Source organism: Cherax quadricarinatus, chromosome 37, assembly GCF_038502225.1.
Source record: "Cherax quadricarinatus isolate ZL_2023a chromosome 37, ASM3850222v1, whole genome shotgun sequence".
In the NCBI taxonomy this organism is placed as follows: domain Eukaryota; kingdom Metazoa; phylum Arthropoda; class Malacostraca; order Decapoda; family Parastacidae; genus Cherax; species Cherax quadricarinatus.
Genome location: NC_091328.1, coordinates 8,782,021 through 8,801,934, shown reverse-complemented (window position 1 = coordinate 8,801,934; position 19,914 = coordinate 8,782,021). Strand labels below are relative to the sequence as shown.

The 19,914-nt window shown below is 40.8% G+C and overlaps 1 protein-coding gene across 4 annotated transcripts in view; it reads right to left on the bottom strand.

The window, feature by feature from the left end:
* Window positions 1-435: 435 nt before the first annotated feature.
* LOC128702469 (venom phosphodiesterase 2) overlaps window positions 436-19,914 on the bottom strand; it is a 109,212-nt gene continuing 89,733 nt past the window's right edge. For all 4 annotated transcript variants that reach the window (XM_053796726.2, XM_053796709.2, XM_053796717.2 and 1 more), the window contains 5 exons: window positions 10,875-10,993; window positions 10,597-10,744; window positions 5,178-5,385; window positions 3,829-3,976; window positions 436-2,905 (listed from right to left, as the gene is read on the bottom strand). In XM_053796726.2, the coding sequence (XP_053652701.1) occupies window positions 2,699-2,905; window positions 3,829-3,976; window positions 5,178-5,385; window positions 10,597-10,744; window positions 10,875-10,993 (830 nt within the window). In that variant the 3' untranslated portion in view covers window positions 436-2,698. The remainder of the gene's footprint in view (window positions 2,906-3,828; window positions 3,977-5,177; window positions 5,386-10,596; window positions 10,745-10,874; window positions 10,994-19,914) is intronic.

Sequence of the window (19,914 nt, the reverse complement as noted above, 5' to 3'; positions counted from 1 at the left end):
AATCCCTACAAAAGCAGAAGACTTTGCAGGCGGCGCAACATCCCCCATCGAAAAGCAGGGATGCAATGAGTACACTAAGAGACAACACAATAAGTGTCAGGGGCCCAAGACTGTTCAACTGTCTCCCAACATACTAAAGGATTACCAATACACCCCTGGCTGTTTTCAAGAAGGCATTTGAGAGGTACCTACAGTCAGAACCTGACCAGCCATGCTGTAGTTTGTACATCAGTTTACATGAAGCCAGCAGCAACAGCCTGGCTGATCAGGCCCTGATCCATCATGAGGCCTAGTCACAGATCGGGCCATGGGGGCATTGACCTCTGAAACCCACTGCAGGTATATTTCAGGACAAGAGTCTTGTGTCAAAAGGTCATCATTAACACAGACAGCTATCTGGACAAGTCTTGTGTAGGAAGAATAAAATATCACGGCATAAAGTAAAAATATATATTTACGTTCTATAATTCCTCAGGTTTGTTGTGAAGATGTTTACGATAGTTAGAAAGTCACACATTATTTAAAAAAAGTTAATTTAGTAATAATTTTTTAATTTGCCAATTTGTAAAAATATTTTATATACTAGTTGTTACTGTAAATGTAAATATTTGAATGTAAATTAAAAAAATATTTCCATTCTTGTAGCAAAAATGAAATTAGTTGATCTCTAATCCTATAAAATGTTCTCTGTGTATGTAGATTTATTAGAGTCGTGTACACCATTTACATTTTATTATACTTATCACATCATATATGGACTTCGAGGTTCGGAAAGTTTTCAGTTAAGTAGTCCAAGATCCAGAGGTCACAACAATGACAATAAAGCATATGTATATATACACATACACATGCACGTGCACACACACACATATGCACACATACATGCACACACACATGCACATGTGTATGCTCTGCTATCTTCATATTTTCATCCATGTCACTGTTTTAAAAACAAAAATATCATATACAGTACTTTACTGTACAAGATCATTATTCAAGGGTTTTGCTTTCACAAATTTACTTTACATTTCAATGCTTTACCTGCAACTAGGTTTACAGATATTCAACCCACATATAGTATATACACAAGCTTGCTTCCCAGTACCATGGCTTATTATGGTGTTGTCTAAAAGCTTGTCTTTGAGAACTATAATTTATCTATGGTATTACCATGTTATTTGCAAAATTGGCTTCCAGCACAAGACTTGCATATGTAACCATGATTTTATTCATGAGCTTGGCTCTCAGAACTATGATTTGTGTATTCACATTTAGTTCTGTTAGATGATGTATTTGTACTACAGTTGACTGTTAAGACTATGGTAGGGTACCAAAGGAGGTACAGAATGCATCCCCATTCTCCCACTGAAATATACAATAAGTTCGGTATCCACAAATTCATCTTCCTTGATTTCGTGTAATTTCTCATTCCTGGCAGACACTCTCTGCCATATACTTCTATACAAATAATAAGTAAAAACTTACGAATATTAAGAAAAAATTCTAATGGGATCAAGCTTAGATATCACTCATCTTCATACAAGCACTTAGACCTCATAGTCAAACTTAGGTATTATCACTCTCATCTTCATACATGTCTAGAACTCAAGTCAAACTTAAGTATTACCACTCTAATCTTTGTACATGAATCTTCAAGTGAGTCATCTGACTACATTGTTTGCATGGAGTGTCAACATGATGGTATGCAAAATAATTAGCCAACAAGTAAATATTATACAGTTGCCATTCACATTATCTCACAATTTTGTATTTCATTAAAATCTTGTAGGGAACTACATGCCAATATTTTTTCCCCCCAATGAACCAGCCATATTCCAACGAGGCAGGAGGACTTAAAAAGAAAAACAAAAGTTTTCCTTTTTAAATTTAGTAATTTATAGAGGAGAAAGGGTTACTAGGCCCTTGCTCCTGGCATTTTAGTCGCCTCTTATGACAAGCATTACATGCCAATGTGGCATCTATTATTTTATAAAGTTTCTATTGCTTATTCATATTTTCATAAACTTTATAGGTTCAGGTGGAAAATATTACAACCTAACATCATTTCTTCTCATACAGGATATAACAAAATTTTTTGGGGCTGGTTTTCTAATGGAAGCTGTTCTGCTCTCATTATGCAGTCTGCCTTAAATATAACCACAGTAGAAAGTCATAATTCGAGATTTCTGGACTATTAGATCTACCTTATTACTGCACAAAGCAAATATTATATACTGAATCACTTAATTCTAGCACCATATATAATACATTATCTTTACCTTTACTTACATACAGAGACAAGATATGTACAGGTATATACACACACTGGTTAAAGAGTAGTTTTTTGTGAAATTAAAGTGGTAAAAATTTTCATGTATTTAAAATATTATTTAAACAATACAAAAATGCTTCTGCTTTCTTGCTGATTCTAGCCATTTTTTCCAGCATATCACTGATATATATTGAATTTTACTCACTCTCAATACACTTATATTATTATGAACAGTGTTTCACCACTTTAATATTAAACACATTCCAAGTCATTCACTGAATCACAAAATGCTTGAAACACAACATAGGTTTATATGAGCAAATTTTTCTGTCTATAGCTAAACATATTATACAACTTTTCACTGTACCATTCAAGTAGGGAATGCAATAGGCTACAACTAACTTTAACACTATAAATATTTGCATGTTATGAGCCTTCAGCCTTGCCTACTCTCTGGCCGAGTTTTTGGCCTGCAGTGTTTTCACGGAGTGGCAGAGGCCAGATATGGATGTGTTGCCATGTTCTGTAAGTCAGGCTGTCGCGCACGTATTTACTTCTGAAGAAACGTAGTCCTGTTAGGAGCTCCACATCTCTTACAGTGGTTAAGTGATACTGTAAGTACTCAGTATCATTCTGTAAAGCACAAAATTTAACAAAGATGAATCTATGAACAAAATAAATATATTACTCCTACTTCTCCGAGGCTATGTGATCCACTAGAGGTGGCCATCATCTCAAATATATAAATGCACTGAAACTCACAAATCAACAGAGACAGTCTCTAATTTCAGTCTATCCCCTTCTATCTTTAATTTTTTTTTTCCTCAACAGCTGTTTCTCACTAAGGCAGGGTGACTCAAAGAAAAAAAACACATTCACCATCATTCATTCATTTTCTGTCTTTTTAGAAGTGTGCTGACATCATGATTCATATTACGCCCCAATGGGAACATCCTCACCCTTCTATCAGAGTGTAGGCACTGCCATTTCCACCCCCAGGACTCAAGTCTGGGTAACTATCATATATGAAACCCTTCATAAAAGTTGCTGTATCTCTTTAAATATTGGTCTAATTTGGTTGTCTAAACAGGAAAATATTTGAGAATATTACATGCACTAAGCACATTTAAAACAAAGTCAGAAGGCTAGTTTTAAATTTAGGAGTTGTGCTCAAAAAATCACATAAACAACTGATGCCATGAATTCTGGGTATGACTACATAACAATACAAATACAAAACCAAATTCTCAGATTTATACAAAAATGTTTTTTTATCCTTTTGTATATTTACTAATGTACTTTTCAGCCTTATGATACTGCATGCAAGAGACAGATTTTCATATCTACTGAAATATTAAGAATTTTCATCATATTCTTGCTTGCTTTAAAACAAGATTTTATTTCATTCAGTGTGACAGTATAATACTAAATACAGCAAACAATGTTGAGAGATATAATGTTTAAACAGTGCTGCATAATGAGAAGACTGTAAAATAAATTGCTCTTACTTTAAATATATGTCAAGAACAACTGAAAATGGATTAACTGAATCTCACCATAAGACAATTGTCATGTATTTCTGTGTTGGGGAAAACAAAAGACAGGACATCTTGTGGGTCTCCTGAGCATGAGGTTGTCGATGTATTGGTACACAGAGTGACCACAAAGAAATAGTCACTGGGCACTAGAGGCTTCACTGTATTTCTGGAAAATGATAGTTATTATTATTATTCTTATTTTTTTTAATATGCTGGCCATCTCCCACCAAGGCAGGGTGACCCGAAAAAGGAAGAAACACTTTCATCATCATTCACACATAATCACTGTTTTTGCAGAGGCACCCAGATACCACAGTTTAGATGTCACTCCAAAGAGCCAATATCCCAAACCTCTCCTTTAAAGTGCAGGCACTGTACTTCCCACTTCCAGGATTCAAGTCTGGTTAACCGGTTTCACCTGAATCCCTTCACAAAATATTACCCTGCTCACACTCCAACAGCTCGTCAGGTTCCAAAAACCAATAGTCTCCACTCACTCCTATCTAACATGCTGAACTCTTTCTGAGGAAAATCCCAGTGTAGGGATCAAAATATTCAGAATTTTGTTTCTTGTCTATTTTCAAATTTTTTTTAGTGATACAAAAATAAATGTACTTATGTTATGCAGGGTTCTGCATGACATCGTAATGTACATATAGTGGAGAAGTGTGCCATAATAGTATGAATATTATAGTTGTAAAGAATAATTTTATAATTGATAATGTGCATTTCGGGGTACTGTAAAGTACTCTAACTGTAATTATAAAGAAATTCTGTTAATGATTTATTTTCCAAGGATGTTTGGGTACGCGGAGTAAGTGTGGGTTGGGGGAGTCACGTGACGTTAGCATGGTGTGTAGAGGCTGGCGTCGGAGATGCTGTGTATTTAAGATAAGTTTGTAGTTGTGCACTCATTTTGTTTATCCAACTCAAGCCATAGGCTCTCATATGGCTTACCTGTATGTTCACTCAGGCTTTGACATGGTCAGGGTGCTGTGGGAGGAGTGAGGAAATAAGAAATGAGGTTGGGAGTGGAGTAAAGTGGGCCTGGTGCTGACGAGGCATAGGTGTTATGGTGGCTGGACCTCAAGCCAGCTGCTGCTTGTGTACCCTCATTTGGGCGTTTAGGATTAAGGTGTTTCTGTTATGTTATGGTGACTAAATAGATATATTTTCCTAATTGGGATTTTTTGCCTAACCCTCTGGTACCCAACCCCTTTAAGTACACATATTAGTTTAGCGCTTTCTGTTTTGACTGTGATAGCCCTGGGTGGCTGATTTGGGCTTGAGATGTGTGTAACTTTTACCTTTGCCCTTAGACCAGGCTCAAGCCCCCAGCTATCCCACATTTTTGCATAACAACTTACAGTGTATGTGCCACAGGATCTTGGTGACCATCCAGATCATAATCAAAAACAGGACCATGTACAATATTCAGAACGCCCATTGTAGAGGCCCAGAATCTTATAGCATTAACCATTGCTGCATGAGCTCCCACTTTGTAGCCAATCTTCACTGGTGCCAGGTTAGATAGAAGATGACCTTCACTGATCAGAAGCTCATCTGTCTCCATTTCTGAAAAGGAGACATGGTATACAGTACTCTATTTTTATTTATTAAAGGAGACATACGCTGTACTCTGTTTTTATTTATTGACCCTTTGAGGGTCGACAGGCCCTCTCCGAGACTCGTTCTCAGGGTCGGCCAAATTTAAAAGAAAAAAAAAAAAAATTCTTATGAAAAGATAGAGAATGTTTTCCCGATCATAATGACACCAAAAGTATGACATTTGATGGAAAACTTACGGAATTATGCTCTTGCGAAGTTTGCGGTCTCGGCGATGCTTACGCATAAGCGATTTTGCCCACTTTGAGCCCCATTTTCGGCCAATTCCACTGTACTAGTCGACAAAAAACATGACTATTTCGCTAGAACTCCATTTTTTTTATCGAATGTGTGCAAGAAACCACCCATTTACCAATTTCAACTATCCAGTACAGTGGTCAGAATTTAGCAATTTTGCCAATTTCACACAAATTTCAAAAGATGCCAATTTCCGAATAGGGTCCAGAATAAACAAGAAAGACATTCCTGGCACTAAAATGACATTTCCTTTGTTCATTAGTTATGTCTCAAGGCCCCTCTTACATTCTTTTGCTTTCCACTTTGAATTTTTATTCTCACAAAAAATAGATGATTTACTGTTATGCAGACTACTGCATTAGTGTAAAAAATGGTATAAATAATATTGGTGCACTTGCGAAAGAATATTGGACTCACCAGTTGATGTGTATTGGACACTTGGCATGATTTGTTTACTTTTGAACTTCGGTAAAAATCGAACATTTCTGCTTCTTTGAGCTCAATTTCAAGGTACTTTTCATTGTAAAATCAATCAAAATCATCTCAATTTCCATTCTATAAAATGAGACCAAGAAAACTAGAATACAACAATCAATACCATACGAAAATACAGTGCAAAGTCGCTGTTTTATTCCAAAAAAACGGTCAAAGTTTTTTTTTTCTCATTATGCACTGTGTGCTGCAGGATTTTTTTTATACTGTGCACACTGACCACATAGACCCATTCTTTCATATGTAGGCCTACCAGCTTTCTCCCACTAGATTTGAGGGCGCTAGAATTTAGGCGTACTAGTACGTCAAAAACCTTGGGTCGTAAGCCATACTAGTACGGCTGAAACCCTCAAAGGGTTAAAGGAGACATACGCTGTACTCTATTTTTTATTAACGGAGACATGATATGCAGTATTCTTTTTGTTATTAAAGGAGACATGATATACAGTACTCTATTTTTTTTATTAAACACTAATCTGAACCAGGATATGTAAACTCAAAATCAAACAATTGGATTAAAAAGAATTACTCTAAAAATTTTTTTTTTTATCACACCGGCCGATTCCCACCAAGGCAGGGTGGCCCGAAAAAGAAAAACTTTCACCATCATTCACTCCATCACTGTCTTGCCAGAAGGGTGCTTTACACTACAGTTTTTAAACTGCAACATTAACACCCCTCCTTCAGAGTGCAGGCACTGTACTTCCCATCTCCAGGACTCAAGTCCGGCCTGCCGGTTTCCCTGAATCCCTTCATAAATGTTACTTTGCTCACACTCCAACAGCACGTCAAGTATTAAAAACCATTTGTCTCCATTCACTCCTATCAAACACGCTCAAGCATGCCTGCTGGAAGTCCAAGCCCCTCGCACACAAAACCTCCTTTACCCCCTCCCTCCAACCCTTCCTAGGCCGACCCCTACCCCGCCTTCCTTCCACTACAGACTGATACACTCTTGAAGTCATTCTGTTTCGCTCCATTCTCTCTACATGTCCGAACCACCTCAACAACCCTTCCTCAGCCCTCTGGACAACAGTTTTGGTAATCCCGCACCTCCTCCTAACTTCCAAACTACGAATTCTCTGCATTATATTCACACCACACATTGCCCTCAGACATGACATCTCCACTGCCTACAGCCTTCTCCTCGCTGCAACATTCATCACCCACGCTTCACACCCATATAAGAGCGTTGGTAAAACTATACTCTCATACATTCCCCTCTTTGCCTCCAAGGACAAAGTTCTTTGTCTCCACAGACTCCTAAGTGCACCACTCACTCTTTTTCCCTCATCAATTCTATGATTCACCTCATCTTTCATAGACCCATCCGCTGACACGTCCACTCCCAAATATCTGAATACGTTCACCTCCTCCATACTCTCTCCCTCCAATCTGATATTCAATCTTTCATCACCTAATCTTTTTGTTATCCTCATAACCTTACTCTTTCCTGTATTCACCTTTAATTTTCTTCTTTTGCACACCCTACCAAATTCATCCACCAATCTCTGCAACTTCTCTTCAGAATCTCCCAAGAGCACAGTGTCATCAGCAAAGAGCAGCTGTGACAACTCCCACTTTGTGTGTGATTCTTTATCTTTTAACTCCACGCCTCTTGCCAAGACCCTCGCATTTACTTCTCTTACAACCCCATCTATAAATATATTAAACAACCACGGTGACATCACACATCCTTGTCTAAGGCCTACTTTTACTGGGAAAAAATTTCCCTCTTTCCTACATACTCTAACTTGAGCCTCACTATCCTCGTAAAAACTCTTCACTGCTTTCAGTAACCTACCTCCTACACCATACACTTGCAACATCTGCCACATTGCCCCCCTATCCACCCTGTCATACGCCTTTTCCAAATCCATAAATGCCACAAAGACCTCTTTAGCCTTATCTAAATACTGTTCACTTATATGTTTCACTGTAAACACCTGGTCCACACACCCCCTACCTTTCCTAAAGCCTCCTTGTTCATCTGCTATCCTATTCTCCGTCTTACTCTTAATTCTTTCAATTATAACTCTACCATACACTTTACCAGGTACACTCAACAGACTTATCCCCCTATAATTTTTGCACTCTCTTTTATCCCCTTTGCCTTTATACTCTAAAAATGTTGAGGCAAAAAGAATTGAGAGCATTAAAAAAATGGTATTGAAGGTATATGCAGGCAAACCACCAGATTTACAAGCTTTGTAATTCACATGCTTCAATTACCCAATGTTTTTACTGAAGTGGTCCTCGATTAAAACACTATTTAAAGACAGTGTTTCTGAAACACAAAAATAAGCCATCTGAAACAAGATTTATTGTAAAGACAAAATTTAGTGGTATTCTGAATTCTGAATTTGCAAGGGCCTAGGAACCTAACTCTTGTGAGACTGGTGGTTTGGTTAAACAGCATATCTTTTGGGGGAGGTTAACTCAAGGCCACAATATAATTCTTTGATAACCTGCTGCACTATAATAAAAAATTTATTATTTGTGCTATGGAAGGTCAGATCCACTTATATCCTGATGCAATTTAAATAAAATCAGTTCATCTCAAAAATGAAAAACACTAGCTTAATAACAGCATGAGCAACAGCAGCAGGGTGCTAAATAATTGCAATAAAGAAGTAACTCATGAACTGACCTCTGTTCATACTATCCTCTTTGATTAACAATGATGCTTGAAAAATTGATATGAAAAGGAGAAGAAATGTACAGTAGTAAAGAAATCAGATTATGTGCTAAACCCTAATCAGGCCACAAAAATTACTTTTATAAGTTCAAACCTTTCTTTACAACTTTACAAGAGTGCTTATCAAGACTAGCAAAGAATGCAAGGGAATAGCTACAATATTCTTATGTGCTGCATGCATAAATAAAAGATTCTCCATGGACAAAATATGCTATGATAGAGATGCATGTTTGAGGTACTCTCTTCAAAAATGCTGCAGAAAATGCAATCCCACACATCTAGAAATTTGATTATACAAATGGTAATTCCATATATAAGAAAATGTCTCCTCATATTTAATAATAATAATAATAATAATAATAATAATTTTATTTTAGCATGATACATGTTTGTACAAAGGAGTATAACAATTGGGTATACATGCCAAAAGTCCCTTTATATGCAGAGCATTTCGTGGAAACCCTGTGTCTCTGAAACAACTGCCAACTACTGATACAGTAGGTTGCTAATGCAAGAGCATCCAACATACAAACATCTGCACTTCCAATCAGCGTACTTTCTAACTAATTAATTACTTATGAATGGCACTCTGCAGATATGATTATTGCAAATATTTAATTTTTTTTTTTTAGATTTTTTTAACAAATGCATTAATAATTTCTGTAAGTTTATTTAATGCATGTGTGGATATTTCATATTTATTTGGAGAAGTAACACACAAATAACACACGTAGGAGAGGGAAGCTTATGACAAGTGTTTTGGTCCAAATAGGACCATTTACAAGTCACATTAAGTTATATGCTTGTCTCCTATGTGTGGATTATTTATGTATTGTTCCCATCACGGTATTGTGCCTTTTTGTTTTTTATTTGGAGGAGATTAGAAAAGAAATGTAGATTATACACTAACTACAGTTTTGTTAAGGCAAATTATTGAAAAATTCTAATTTTTTTACAAATGAGCTGATATCAGTTTATGTACCATTTGTTTGTTTTATGCATGTGTGGAGAGTTTATATTTGTTTGGTAGAGATTAGCGAAGATCTGTAGATGTAATATTTCTGATATTCTGTTGGTCAGTACAGCTATCCATGTCTGGTACCTACCAGTGGCTGTTGAGTGGGGAAGGATGGAAGGATGGTTGGGATGCCAGGAAGTCTCATGAGGAGACCCCATATCCTGGTTGGTGCTCATTGCAAGGAAGATGGGTAAAAGGGCAGGTGACCCACCTCTTCATCCTCTCTCTACCCTAGCTTGGCTTACTGTACTCACACCACAACCCTCTCTTCCTGCACAATTAAACTCTGCCATTTTCCCATACCACACGTCCAGACACCCGATATGCTCATATTAAAAGTGAGTGAGAGGATAGAGAGCATATATAAAGTGTGTTGTGTTAGATGGGAGAGTGGGAGGGAGAGAATATGAGAGAGGTAACAGAAGCAAGGGGAGAAAGAGGAATGATAGAAGAAGGGACTCTCCTGAATACTATACATTATTAATTTCATTATTAAAAAGAAAGCAGAAATTGAATATTATGGCTTGGGAATACATCTCCGATTATAACATGGGAAAATAAGCTCAGAGCTCCAAACACTCGAGTAATGAATAATTTATGAGAATGCATCAGGGTGCATCCATACAGCTTCAAATATTCTGATGTTGCCTTGAAAGAAAATTAAGGAAACTTTAGTTTTACTCTTCACCTCATGATGTAGTATTATATAGCTAACCTTCAGGAAACAGTTGAATGAGTGTAATATTATTAGCAAGGTATGCTTCTGTAGACAACATCCTTTGACACTGGTCTTCAGGAAGTCGATCTAATCTCAGATCTGCCTCCCAGCAAGGAGGAGGTTTCTCATCCACTATGCGAACATCCTGTTAAGCCATGCAGAATACAGTATTAATAAAAGAATAAAAAGTATATATTGTAATACAGCAGTTTATAATAATAATATTAACAGAAAACTTAAAAAAAAAAAAAAGAATAAAATTAGCAATAACTCACTTCTGGCTTTATTTCTATTTCTTCTGGTATGTGCGGTTTCTCCTTCTCCGTTAGAGAAATTGTTTGACTGTTCACAGTGAAGCTCACCCACACTCCCAGGTTCAAGGTTTCATGCAAACCTAATCAAAAATAGGTATTGGGCTCCTTTTGTAAGCAAGTTACAATAAACTTAGTAGGTACAGTACTTTGCTAAGCTTTATGTCATATTTCTTTGTAAAGAATTAAATAAAGTTTTATTAAAATGCCTAAATCTACTTTGTGCAAAAATGAAAATGGTAAATGGGCTGAGCTATTGTGCAAAAAATCAACTACTGTACTTAGCAGTGAAAACAATAGCATTTTAGTGCAAGAAAAACAGCTAAGGAATAAGTAATGGTGAATTTACAACCTTATAGTACTCTTTATCATGAACAGTGAATTTGTTAATCTTGAGTCACCCTACCAAGGTGGGAAACTGCAGATTTTGTTTTTTAATACATGGGCTATTTTCTACCAAGACAGGATGATTCAATGAAGGAAAACAACCACCATTCATTTCCTAGCTGTCTTAACAAAGAAGCATAAATCTCACAATTCAATGTCCTTTTGGGATAATGTCACTAGTAGGGTGCCATAAGGATCAGCACTTGCCTTGATAATGTTTCTAAATTATAAAAATTATTTGCCAGAAAGAATGAAAAGTTATGTGAACAAGCAAACATATCAGCAGATGATTCAAAGATCCTATCCAAAATCAGCGATATAAATGACTGTACAGTATTCTTGCAGGAAGACCTGGGTAAATTAAGGAAGTGGAATGACAGACTGCATGTAAAAAATATGGAGACAGGCTAGAAAAAGTCCAAAGATGAGCTATGAAATGGCTCACAGGCCTAGTAAAAAAAAAAAGGTTATCAAGTTAGAAGGATTAGACATGCTCTTCCTCTTCAAGGGGGGCTCCTTGGCGTGGTGAAGAGGCTCTTGGTCTGAGGAATTAGACCTATCGGTCTTCTTCCTCAGACCGAACCTAATTACCCCCCAATCTCCCCTCCCCTATCCCATCCTCCCCATCCTCCCCTTTTTCCTTTCCTCCTCCTCCTCCCCACTCCTCCCTTTTGCCCTTCCTCTTTTTGTCCTTTGGGATTTCTCCCACAGGCACGCTAGTTCCTAGGTAGAGGAAAGGACACCGGGGTCGATCCCATTCCGTTGAGGTTTCTTGGCGGTGGCGTAGTTTGCCGTGGAATCTGGATTGCCTAGGGATGTCCCGATCCCTCTCCGGTATCCCGGAGTAGCTTTGGGTGTCTTTTGGGCGACGGGTGTATCTCTGGAAGCCACCTTTCGGATTCCGGGGGTGGTGGCTGAAGGAGGTATGCTTTGTGGCGGATATCCGGCCGCCCTCTCTTTTGTCCACCGAGGTAGCTCGGCAGATGTGAGGTTGCTATCCCAGATTGCTGGTTTACTGGCATGAAGGGTAGGGTATGGCACGGGTTCCATGCTGCATCTGCGCTACTAGCGGTGTCGAGTCCTCTTGGGCGCGGAGGGAGATTTCTGGCCCTTTCATTCCTCCTAGGAACTATCCCTCCCCGGTCCCCCCTTTTTTTTTCTTTTTTTTATTTTTATTTTCTTTTCTTCTTTCTTTTTTTTTTCTTAAAAACAAAAAGAAAGAAGTAACCTAACCATGGCAGCCCTAGTCCATGAACCTGGTACCCCCGGGCCCCTTCTTGATACCGCACCCCGTTCTGACCCCGCCTCGTCTTTGGACCACTCTTCAGACATTCCTCATGCCTCTGTACCTATTGCCGGTGCTGTTTCCTCACCTGCTTCAGGTGCTGAGGCCTCGACTGACTCCTTCGATTTATCAGACCTTCGCTCTCCTCTGACTATGCTTCCGGCCTCTCCCTCTACGGTGCGGCAATTTTCAAATCGCCGACCCGTTCCACGTCGGACCAACTCTGGTCCCACGCCTAAACGTCAACGACAATTACCTGCTGATGATACTTCTCCACCTTCACCTTCTCGTTCTTCTCAGAAAAGATCGACACGTCCTTCACTACCTTTCCACGCTCAGTTTCAGACTGAACAGTGGACTAAATTCTTCACTTTACGACCAACTTCCTCTACTGCCTATCTTTCTGACCATAGTATTGGCAAGGCACTCCTACGCCATGTTGGTAAAGATATTTCTTTTCATGCTCTTAAGAGCGGTACGCGCATCATTACCGTACAGAATGCTACCCAGGCTCGTGAGCTCTCTCGTCTTTCCCATATAGATACTGTTCCTGTCACCCTTGAAAAACATCATTCCCTCAATTCTTGTAGTGGTACCGTTATTCTGCCCCATACCATAGTTCAACAAAATTTCCAGACATGTGGCACCGACATTCTAGAACAGCTGGAACTCCAAGATCTCCCAATCCTCAAGGTAGACACTTACGTTCTTCCTGCCCGTGGGCGGAGACGATACCCTAGCAATGTGGCTCGTTTAACTTTTGACAGCCGAGAACTCCCATCCTCAGTTTATATAGCAGGACATCGGTTACAAGTTCGAAAGGTGATCCCTACACCACAACAGTGTAGAAATTGCTGGCGATTTGGCCATCCAGCGAAATATTGCAGATCTATCGCCGAATGCCCAGTCTGTGGTGCCGATGACCATTCTAATACGTCTTGCAATCGATCTCCCTCTTGCCTTAACTGTCATGAGGCTCACCCTTCGTACTCTCGCCGTTGTCAGGTCTATTTAAACGAGCGGGAAATCCGTTACCTCAAAGAGACAGAAGGTCTCCCTTATGCCATGGCAGTTTCTCATCTCCGCCTCCAAGGGAGACTCCCACGTGTTTCTTATTCCCGTGTTTCAAAACGTCCCCCCACTTCTGGTATCCCATCTTCTACACCCACCTCTGTGGTTACCTCTCCCATAATCACTCCTGTATCTAATCCTTTTGCTGTCCTCGGCTCAGACGTCCCTACTTCAACGCCTCAGTCTAATCTCGCTTCTTCGAGTTCTCTCTTACAAGCCTCAGTATCGACGAGACCTCGTACGACACCTCTTCCCAATCGTCCCTCTACTTCTCAAAAGTCAAAAAAAGGTCCGGTAACACCTCCTACCCATCTTCCACCTCCTCATTTTACCCTCCCTGTCTCTGTCCCTAGTTCTTCCCCTCTCACTGGCTCAGTTACAAGTGCAGAGGTTCACCCTCCTCCTCGTAATGTACCTTCCTCCCCTGTTCCCTCCCAAGTTTCTTCCTCTTCTGCCACCTCCCAGGTTCCTGTCTCTTCTGTCCCCTGCCACGCTTCTCCAGTTCCCTCCACCCTTTCGCCCCCCCCTACCTTGGTACAGTCCAATACAGTTCCAATCTTTACTCATCCTCCCCCTACCATTCCCAATATTGTCTCCCATACGACATCTCTGAATTCTGAAACACTTGAAGCAATCTCTGAATATATTGCAGAGACCAAACCATCAATGGACACTGATCCACCTTCCGCTCTTTCTCTCTCCTCTGCTCCATCTGCGCAACTCCTTTCTTCACAGCGCACCGTTCCTTCGCTGCTTGAACATTTTCCACTGCCTCCGCATGTGGACTTTTCTAACCCTCCTAGTCCGTAGGAACCCTTACCTGCGGATTTCAAGTATCTTTATCATTGCCATTCATGGCCTTTTTACAGTGGAATATACGTGGCCTCAGGGGTAATCGGGGTGAGCTTCAGATGTTACTCTCCCAGTTTGCCCCTGTTGGTGTTTGCTTACAGGAACCAAAATTACACTCTGCTGTTATTTCTCACATCTCAGGCTATAATTTATTGTATTCTTCAGATCCTTTTCCTGATGGGACCTTTAATGAAAGTGCCCTTCTTCTCCGCACTGATATTCCGTACCATCAGCTATTTGTTCATACTTCGCTGCATTACACAGCAGCCCGTATCCACTTACATAGGTGGTATACGCTCTGTTCTTTATATCTCTCTCCTTCTCGGGCATTATCTATTCCGGATTTTGCCTTCCTTGTTTCGTCATTACCGCCACCAATTCTGTTACTTGGTGATTTTAATGCCCACCATTTCCTCTGGGGAGGGTCTCACTGTGATTCCCGTGGAATTCAGTTAGAGGCTTTTCTTGCCACCCACCCCCTCCATGTTTTAAATACAGGTACTCACACCCATTTTGATCCTCGGACTCATACTCTCTCTTGCATCGATCTCTCAGTTTGCTCTTCCTCCGCCGCATTAGACTTTACTTGGTCTGTTCTCCCGGACTTACATGACAGTGATCATTTCCCAATCATTCTTACTTCCCCTTCATATTCGCCACCTCTTCGCACCCCACGCTGGCAATTTAATCGGGCAAATTGGAACCTTTACTCACACCTGACTGTTTTTAAAGAGGTTCCTTCTTCGTCCTCCATCGATGAGCTTTTACACCTCTTCTCATCCTCCGTTTTCACCGCAGCTTCTCATTCTATACCCCAAACTTCGAGCAGGCATTCTCAGAAATGCGTGCCTTGGTGGTCTCCTGCTTGTGCTCGTGCAGTACGTTTGAAACGCGCTGCATGGGGCAGGTACCGGTACAATAGAACCACAGAGCGACTCCTTGATTTTAAACAGAAGCGTGCGATCGCTCGCCGTGTCATCCGTGACGCTAAACGCACTTGCTGGCGAGATTATGTCTCCACCATCACCTCTGCTTCCTCTATGAGTGCAGTCTGGAAAAAAGTACGAAAACTGAGTGGTAAATATTCTCCTGACCCGGCTCCTGTTCTGCGGGTTGCCGGTGTTGATATAGCAAACCCACTAGATGTTGCCAATGAAATTGGCAATCATCTGGTCCGTATTTCTCAGGGACTCCATCTATGCCCCTCATTTCTTTCCTCAAAGTCTGCCAGAGAGTTAGCACCCTTGGACTTTTCTTCTCTCAGAGAAGAACAGTATAATGTGCCTTTTACACTTCAAGAACTGGAGGCAACACTCTCAGCTTGTCGATCATCGGCAGCTGGGCCCGACGACATTCATATTCGTATGCTACAACATTTACATCAGTCAGCCCTTGCAGTCCTATTACGCCTTTACAATCTTATTTGGTCACAAGGAGTTCTTCCACAGCTGTGGAAATCCGCCATTGTTCTCCCTTTCCGCAAACCAGGCACTACGGGACATGAAACCTCCCACTATCGTCCCATTGCTCTTACCAGTGCAGTTTGCAAAGTAATGGAACGTCTAGTAAATAGACGTTTAGTGTGGTATTTAGAGACACACAACAGTCTCTCCACTCGTCAATATGGCTTTCGTAAGGGACGTTCTACCATAGACCCCTTACTGCGCTTGGATACGTATGTTCGTAATGCCTTTGCGAATAACCACTCAGTTATTGCCATATTTTTTGATCTTGAGAAGGCATATGACACAACTTGGAGGTATAATATTTTAGCCCAAGCCCACTCCTTAGGCCTTCGAGGCAATCTACCATCCTTCCTTAAGAACTTTTTAACTGACAGGCATTTCCGTGTTCGGGTTAATAATGTGCTCTCCCCGGACTTTATCCAAGCTGAAGGTGTCCCCCAGGGATGTGTTCTGAGCACAACACTTTTTCTCCTTGCTATTAATGATTTGGCCTCTAGTCTTCCATCAAATATTTGGTCATCACTCTATGTTGATGACTTCGCTATTGCCTGTGCAGGCGCTGACTGTCACCTCCTTACAGTTTCTCTCCAGCATGCAGTCGACCGTGTTTCCAATTGGGCCACCACACATGGGTTTAAATTTTCCAGCACTAAAACCCACCAAATCACTTTCACTAGACGCTCTGTCATCTCTGATCATCCTTTGTACCTCTATGGCTCACGTATCCCTGAACGTGATACAGTCAAGTTTCTGGGCCTCCTCTTTGATCGTAGGTTATCCTGGAAACCTCACATTACCTCTCTGAAGGCAACTTGTCACAGCCGGCTGAACCTTCTTAAAACCCTTGCTCATCTTTCGTGGGGAGCTGATCGTCGAACCCTCCTTCACCTACATTCCACCCTTATTTTATCGAAACTTGATTATGGTGACCAGATCTATTCAGCGGCATCTCCTGCTACTCTCTCTAGCCTTAACCCCATTCATCACCAAGGATTACGTTTATGCCTTGGTGCTTTTCGCTCTTCCCCTGTCGAAAGCCTCTATGCAGAAGCGAACGTTCCATCCTTATCCGATCGCCGTGATGCCCATTGCCTCCGCTACTATGTACGCTCTCATGATCTCTGCAATCCTTCCATTTATAGAATGGTCACTGATATTAGTAGACATTCTTTATTTGTTCGCCGCCCCTGCTTACTCCGTCCCTTCTCTCTTCGCCTTCATTCGCTCTTGTCTTCTCTTCAACTACCACCTTTCTATGTACATGTAGCATCACACTTTTCCCTACCCCCCTGGGAAGTTCCAGCTGTTCGAGTCTGTTCTTTCTCCCTCCCTTGCTCGAAAGCCCAACTGTCTACGGTCGCTTCCCGCTCTCTTTTTCTTGACCACTTTCACTCTCATTCTCATGCCATTGCTGTGTACACAGATGGCTCTAAGTCTTCTGACGGCGTAGGATTCGCAGCAGTGTTTCCGGACAGCGTCGTACAAGGGCATTTACTATCTTCAGCTAGTATTTTTACTGCTGAATTATATGCCATCCTTACAGCACTTATCCGTATTGCATCTATGCCTGTGTCATCATTTGTGGTTGTCTCAGACTCCCTTAGTGCTTTACAGGCTATACAAAAATTTGATACACCTCACCCCTTAGTCCTCCGTATCCAACTTTGGCTACGCCGCATCTTTACTAAGCATAAAGATATTGTTTTTTGTTGGGTCCCTGGTCATGTTGACGTACAGGGCAATGAACAGGCAGACACTGCTGCGCGGTCAGCAGTACATGACCTACCAGTTTCTTATAGAGGTATTCCATGTACGGACTATTTTGCTGTAATATCTTCCCACCTTCACACCCGTTGGCAACAACGTTGGTCTACTATGCTCGGCAACAAACTTCAGTCTATTAAACCGAGTATAGGTTACTGGCCGTCTTCTTATCACCAGTGTCGAGGTTGGGAGACTACTCTCTCCCGTCTTCGCATTGGCCATACTCGTCTTACTCATGGATATCTCATGGAGAGGCGTCTTGCTCCTCTCTGTGAGAATTGCCAAGCTCCATTATCAGTCAGCCACATTCTGTTGGACTGCCCACTTTATCAACGAGCACGCAGAATTTACCTCTGTCGTCGTCTTCGCCCCGCTGCTCTCTCTTTACCTTCCCTTCTCGCTGATGGACCCACCTTTCATCCGGACTCTCTCATTGACTTTTTGACAACGACTGACTTACTCCACAAATTTTGATACTTTCAGCCCTTTCTACTTGTATCTCTTGCTACCCTCTACCCCCGTACTATCCCCTGCCCCGCTGTTTTCTGTAACCTGCTGATCATCCCCCCTCCCTTCTGCCATCCAATTCCCTTGCTTCCTTCCCTACCCTGCAGCGCTGTATAGCCCTTGTGGCTTAGCGCTTCTTTTTGATTATAATAATAATAATAGACATGCTCTTATTGGCTCTGAGGTGAAGACAAGGTGGTGGGAGAAGTAATGGGAAGGGGTATAATGGGAAGGGAGTGATGGGAGGTGCAGTGGGATGGGGATTAATGGGAGAGGTAGTGGGATGGGGAGTGATGGGAGGTGTAATAGGAGGGGAGTGATGGGAAGGGTAGTGGGATGGGGAGTGATGGGGGCATTGTGAGATGGGCAGTGATGAGAGGGGGCATAGTGGGAGAGGGAAGAACAAGTGTTAACTAGGACACAATTTCACTATGTAGAAATTGACAGTTAGCAAGCTGTTGCCCCAATAAAAGCTTTCTTCTACAACATGTCTCTTTCACTAATGTCAGCAGTAAGTCACTTGGATCCTCTCACTGGTTGATGAGAGGAAAAGAGAAGACAAAATGATCATAATCATATCCTTGTATAAGATTATAAAAAGAAAATGAAAGATTAATAAGGAAAACTTTTGTAGCACCAGTAACAGGGAGAACAATAGTTCATAGCTCTGAACTAAGGGATACTAGAAAGTTCTATATAGACTGGCAGAATGTAGAAATGAGTTACAAGAGGATGCCGTACAGTTAATGCTACAACCACTGGTAACTTTAAAAACTTCACAATAGACTAAATACTGCATGAGGACAGGACACCATGATCCTGTAGCTACAAGAAAGGTAATCACAAATAGGTACTCTCATACTCATTACTTCACCCTACCTCATCTCCCTCCTGCAAGACCTCACCTTCTTTCTCTCATACAGATAACATGAAGCATGTGTTGTATCCTCTCATTTACACGCTCGCTTACCCATATGCCCTCTTGCTCACCCACATGCCCTCTCGCTCACCCACTCACCTCCACACTTACCCCACCAACTGTATTAGGAAACTTATGAAAAATCCAAGTAGTTTTAGACTGCTACATTTAACCCATGAGCTGCTACTCTATCACTGACAGAATATCACACAAAACTACCAAGAACTCCATGCTCCCCCAGGTCTCTACACCTTACAAGGGCTCAATACCTCCCAAAAATTATATTATTTCCAGTGGTTCAATGTTTCCAATACAGGTTAGGTGCTTTATAAGAATATAATAATAACAATAATTTCTTTGTTTAACTCAGTATTTGTTAGTCTCTTTAATATAAAAAATACAGGTTCCCAAACTAGACACTAAGGGAAGTCTTCTGTGACTCCAAGCCCCTAACTTTCTGTTTACAATTTTGCCATTCACAGGGATTTCATGGAACAGAACCATATGAATGATGAGAATTCACTATATATATATGTACAGGCAAGACCCGCTTTGTAGCGTTCCGCTAATACAGCAGCTTTCAATTATACCCATTCTTCATTTATTCAGATTTCCTACAATAAATACAGTATATTCACCATTCACTACAAGCCAAGAACGTAAATATTTTAAGGTAAGTAAGGTTCGTACTTATATGCATTTTTTAAACCTAGCTATATTGCTTAATAGAGTACAGTGGAACCCTGCTTTTCG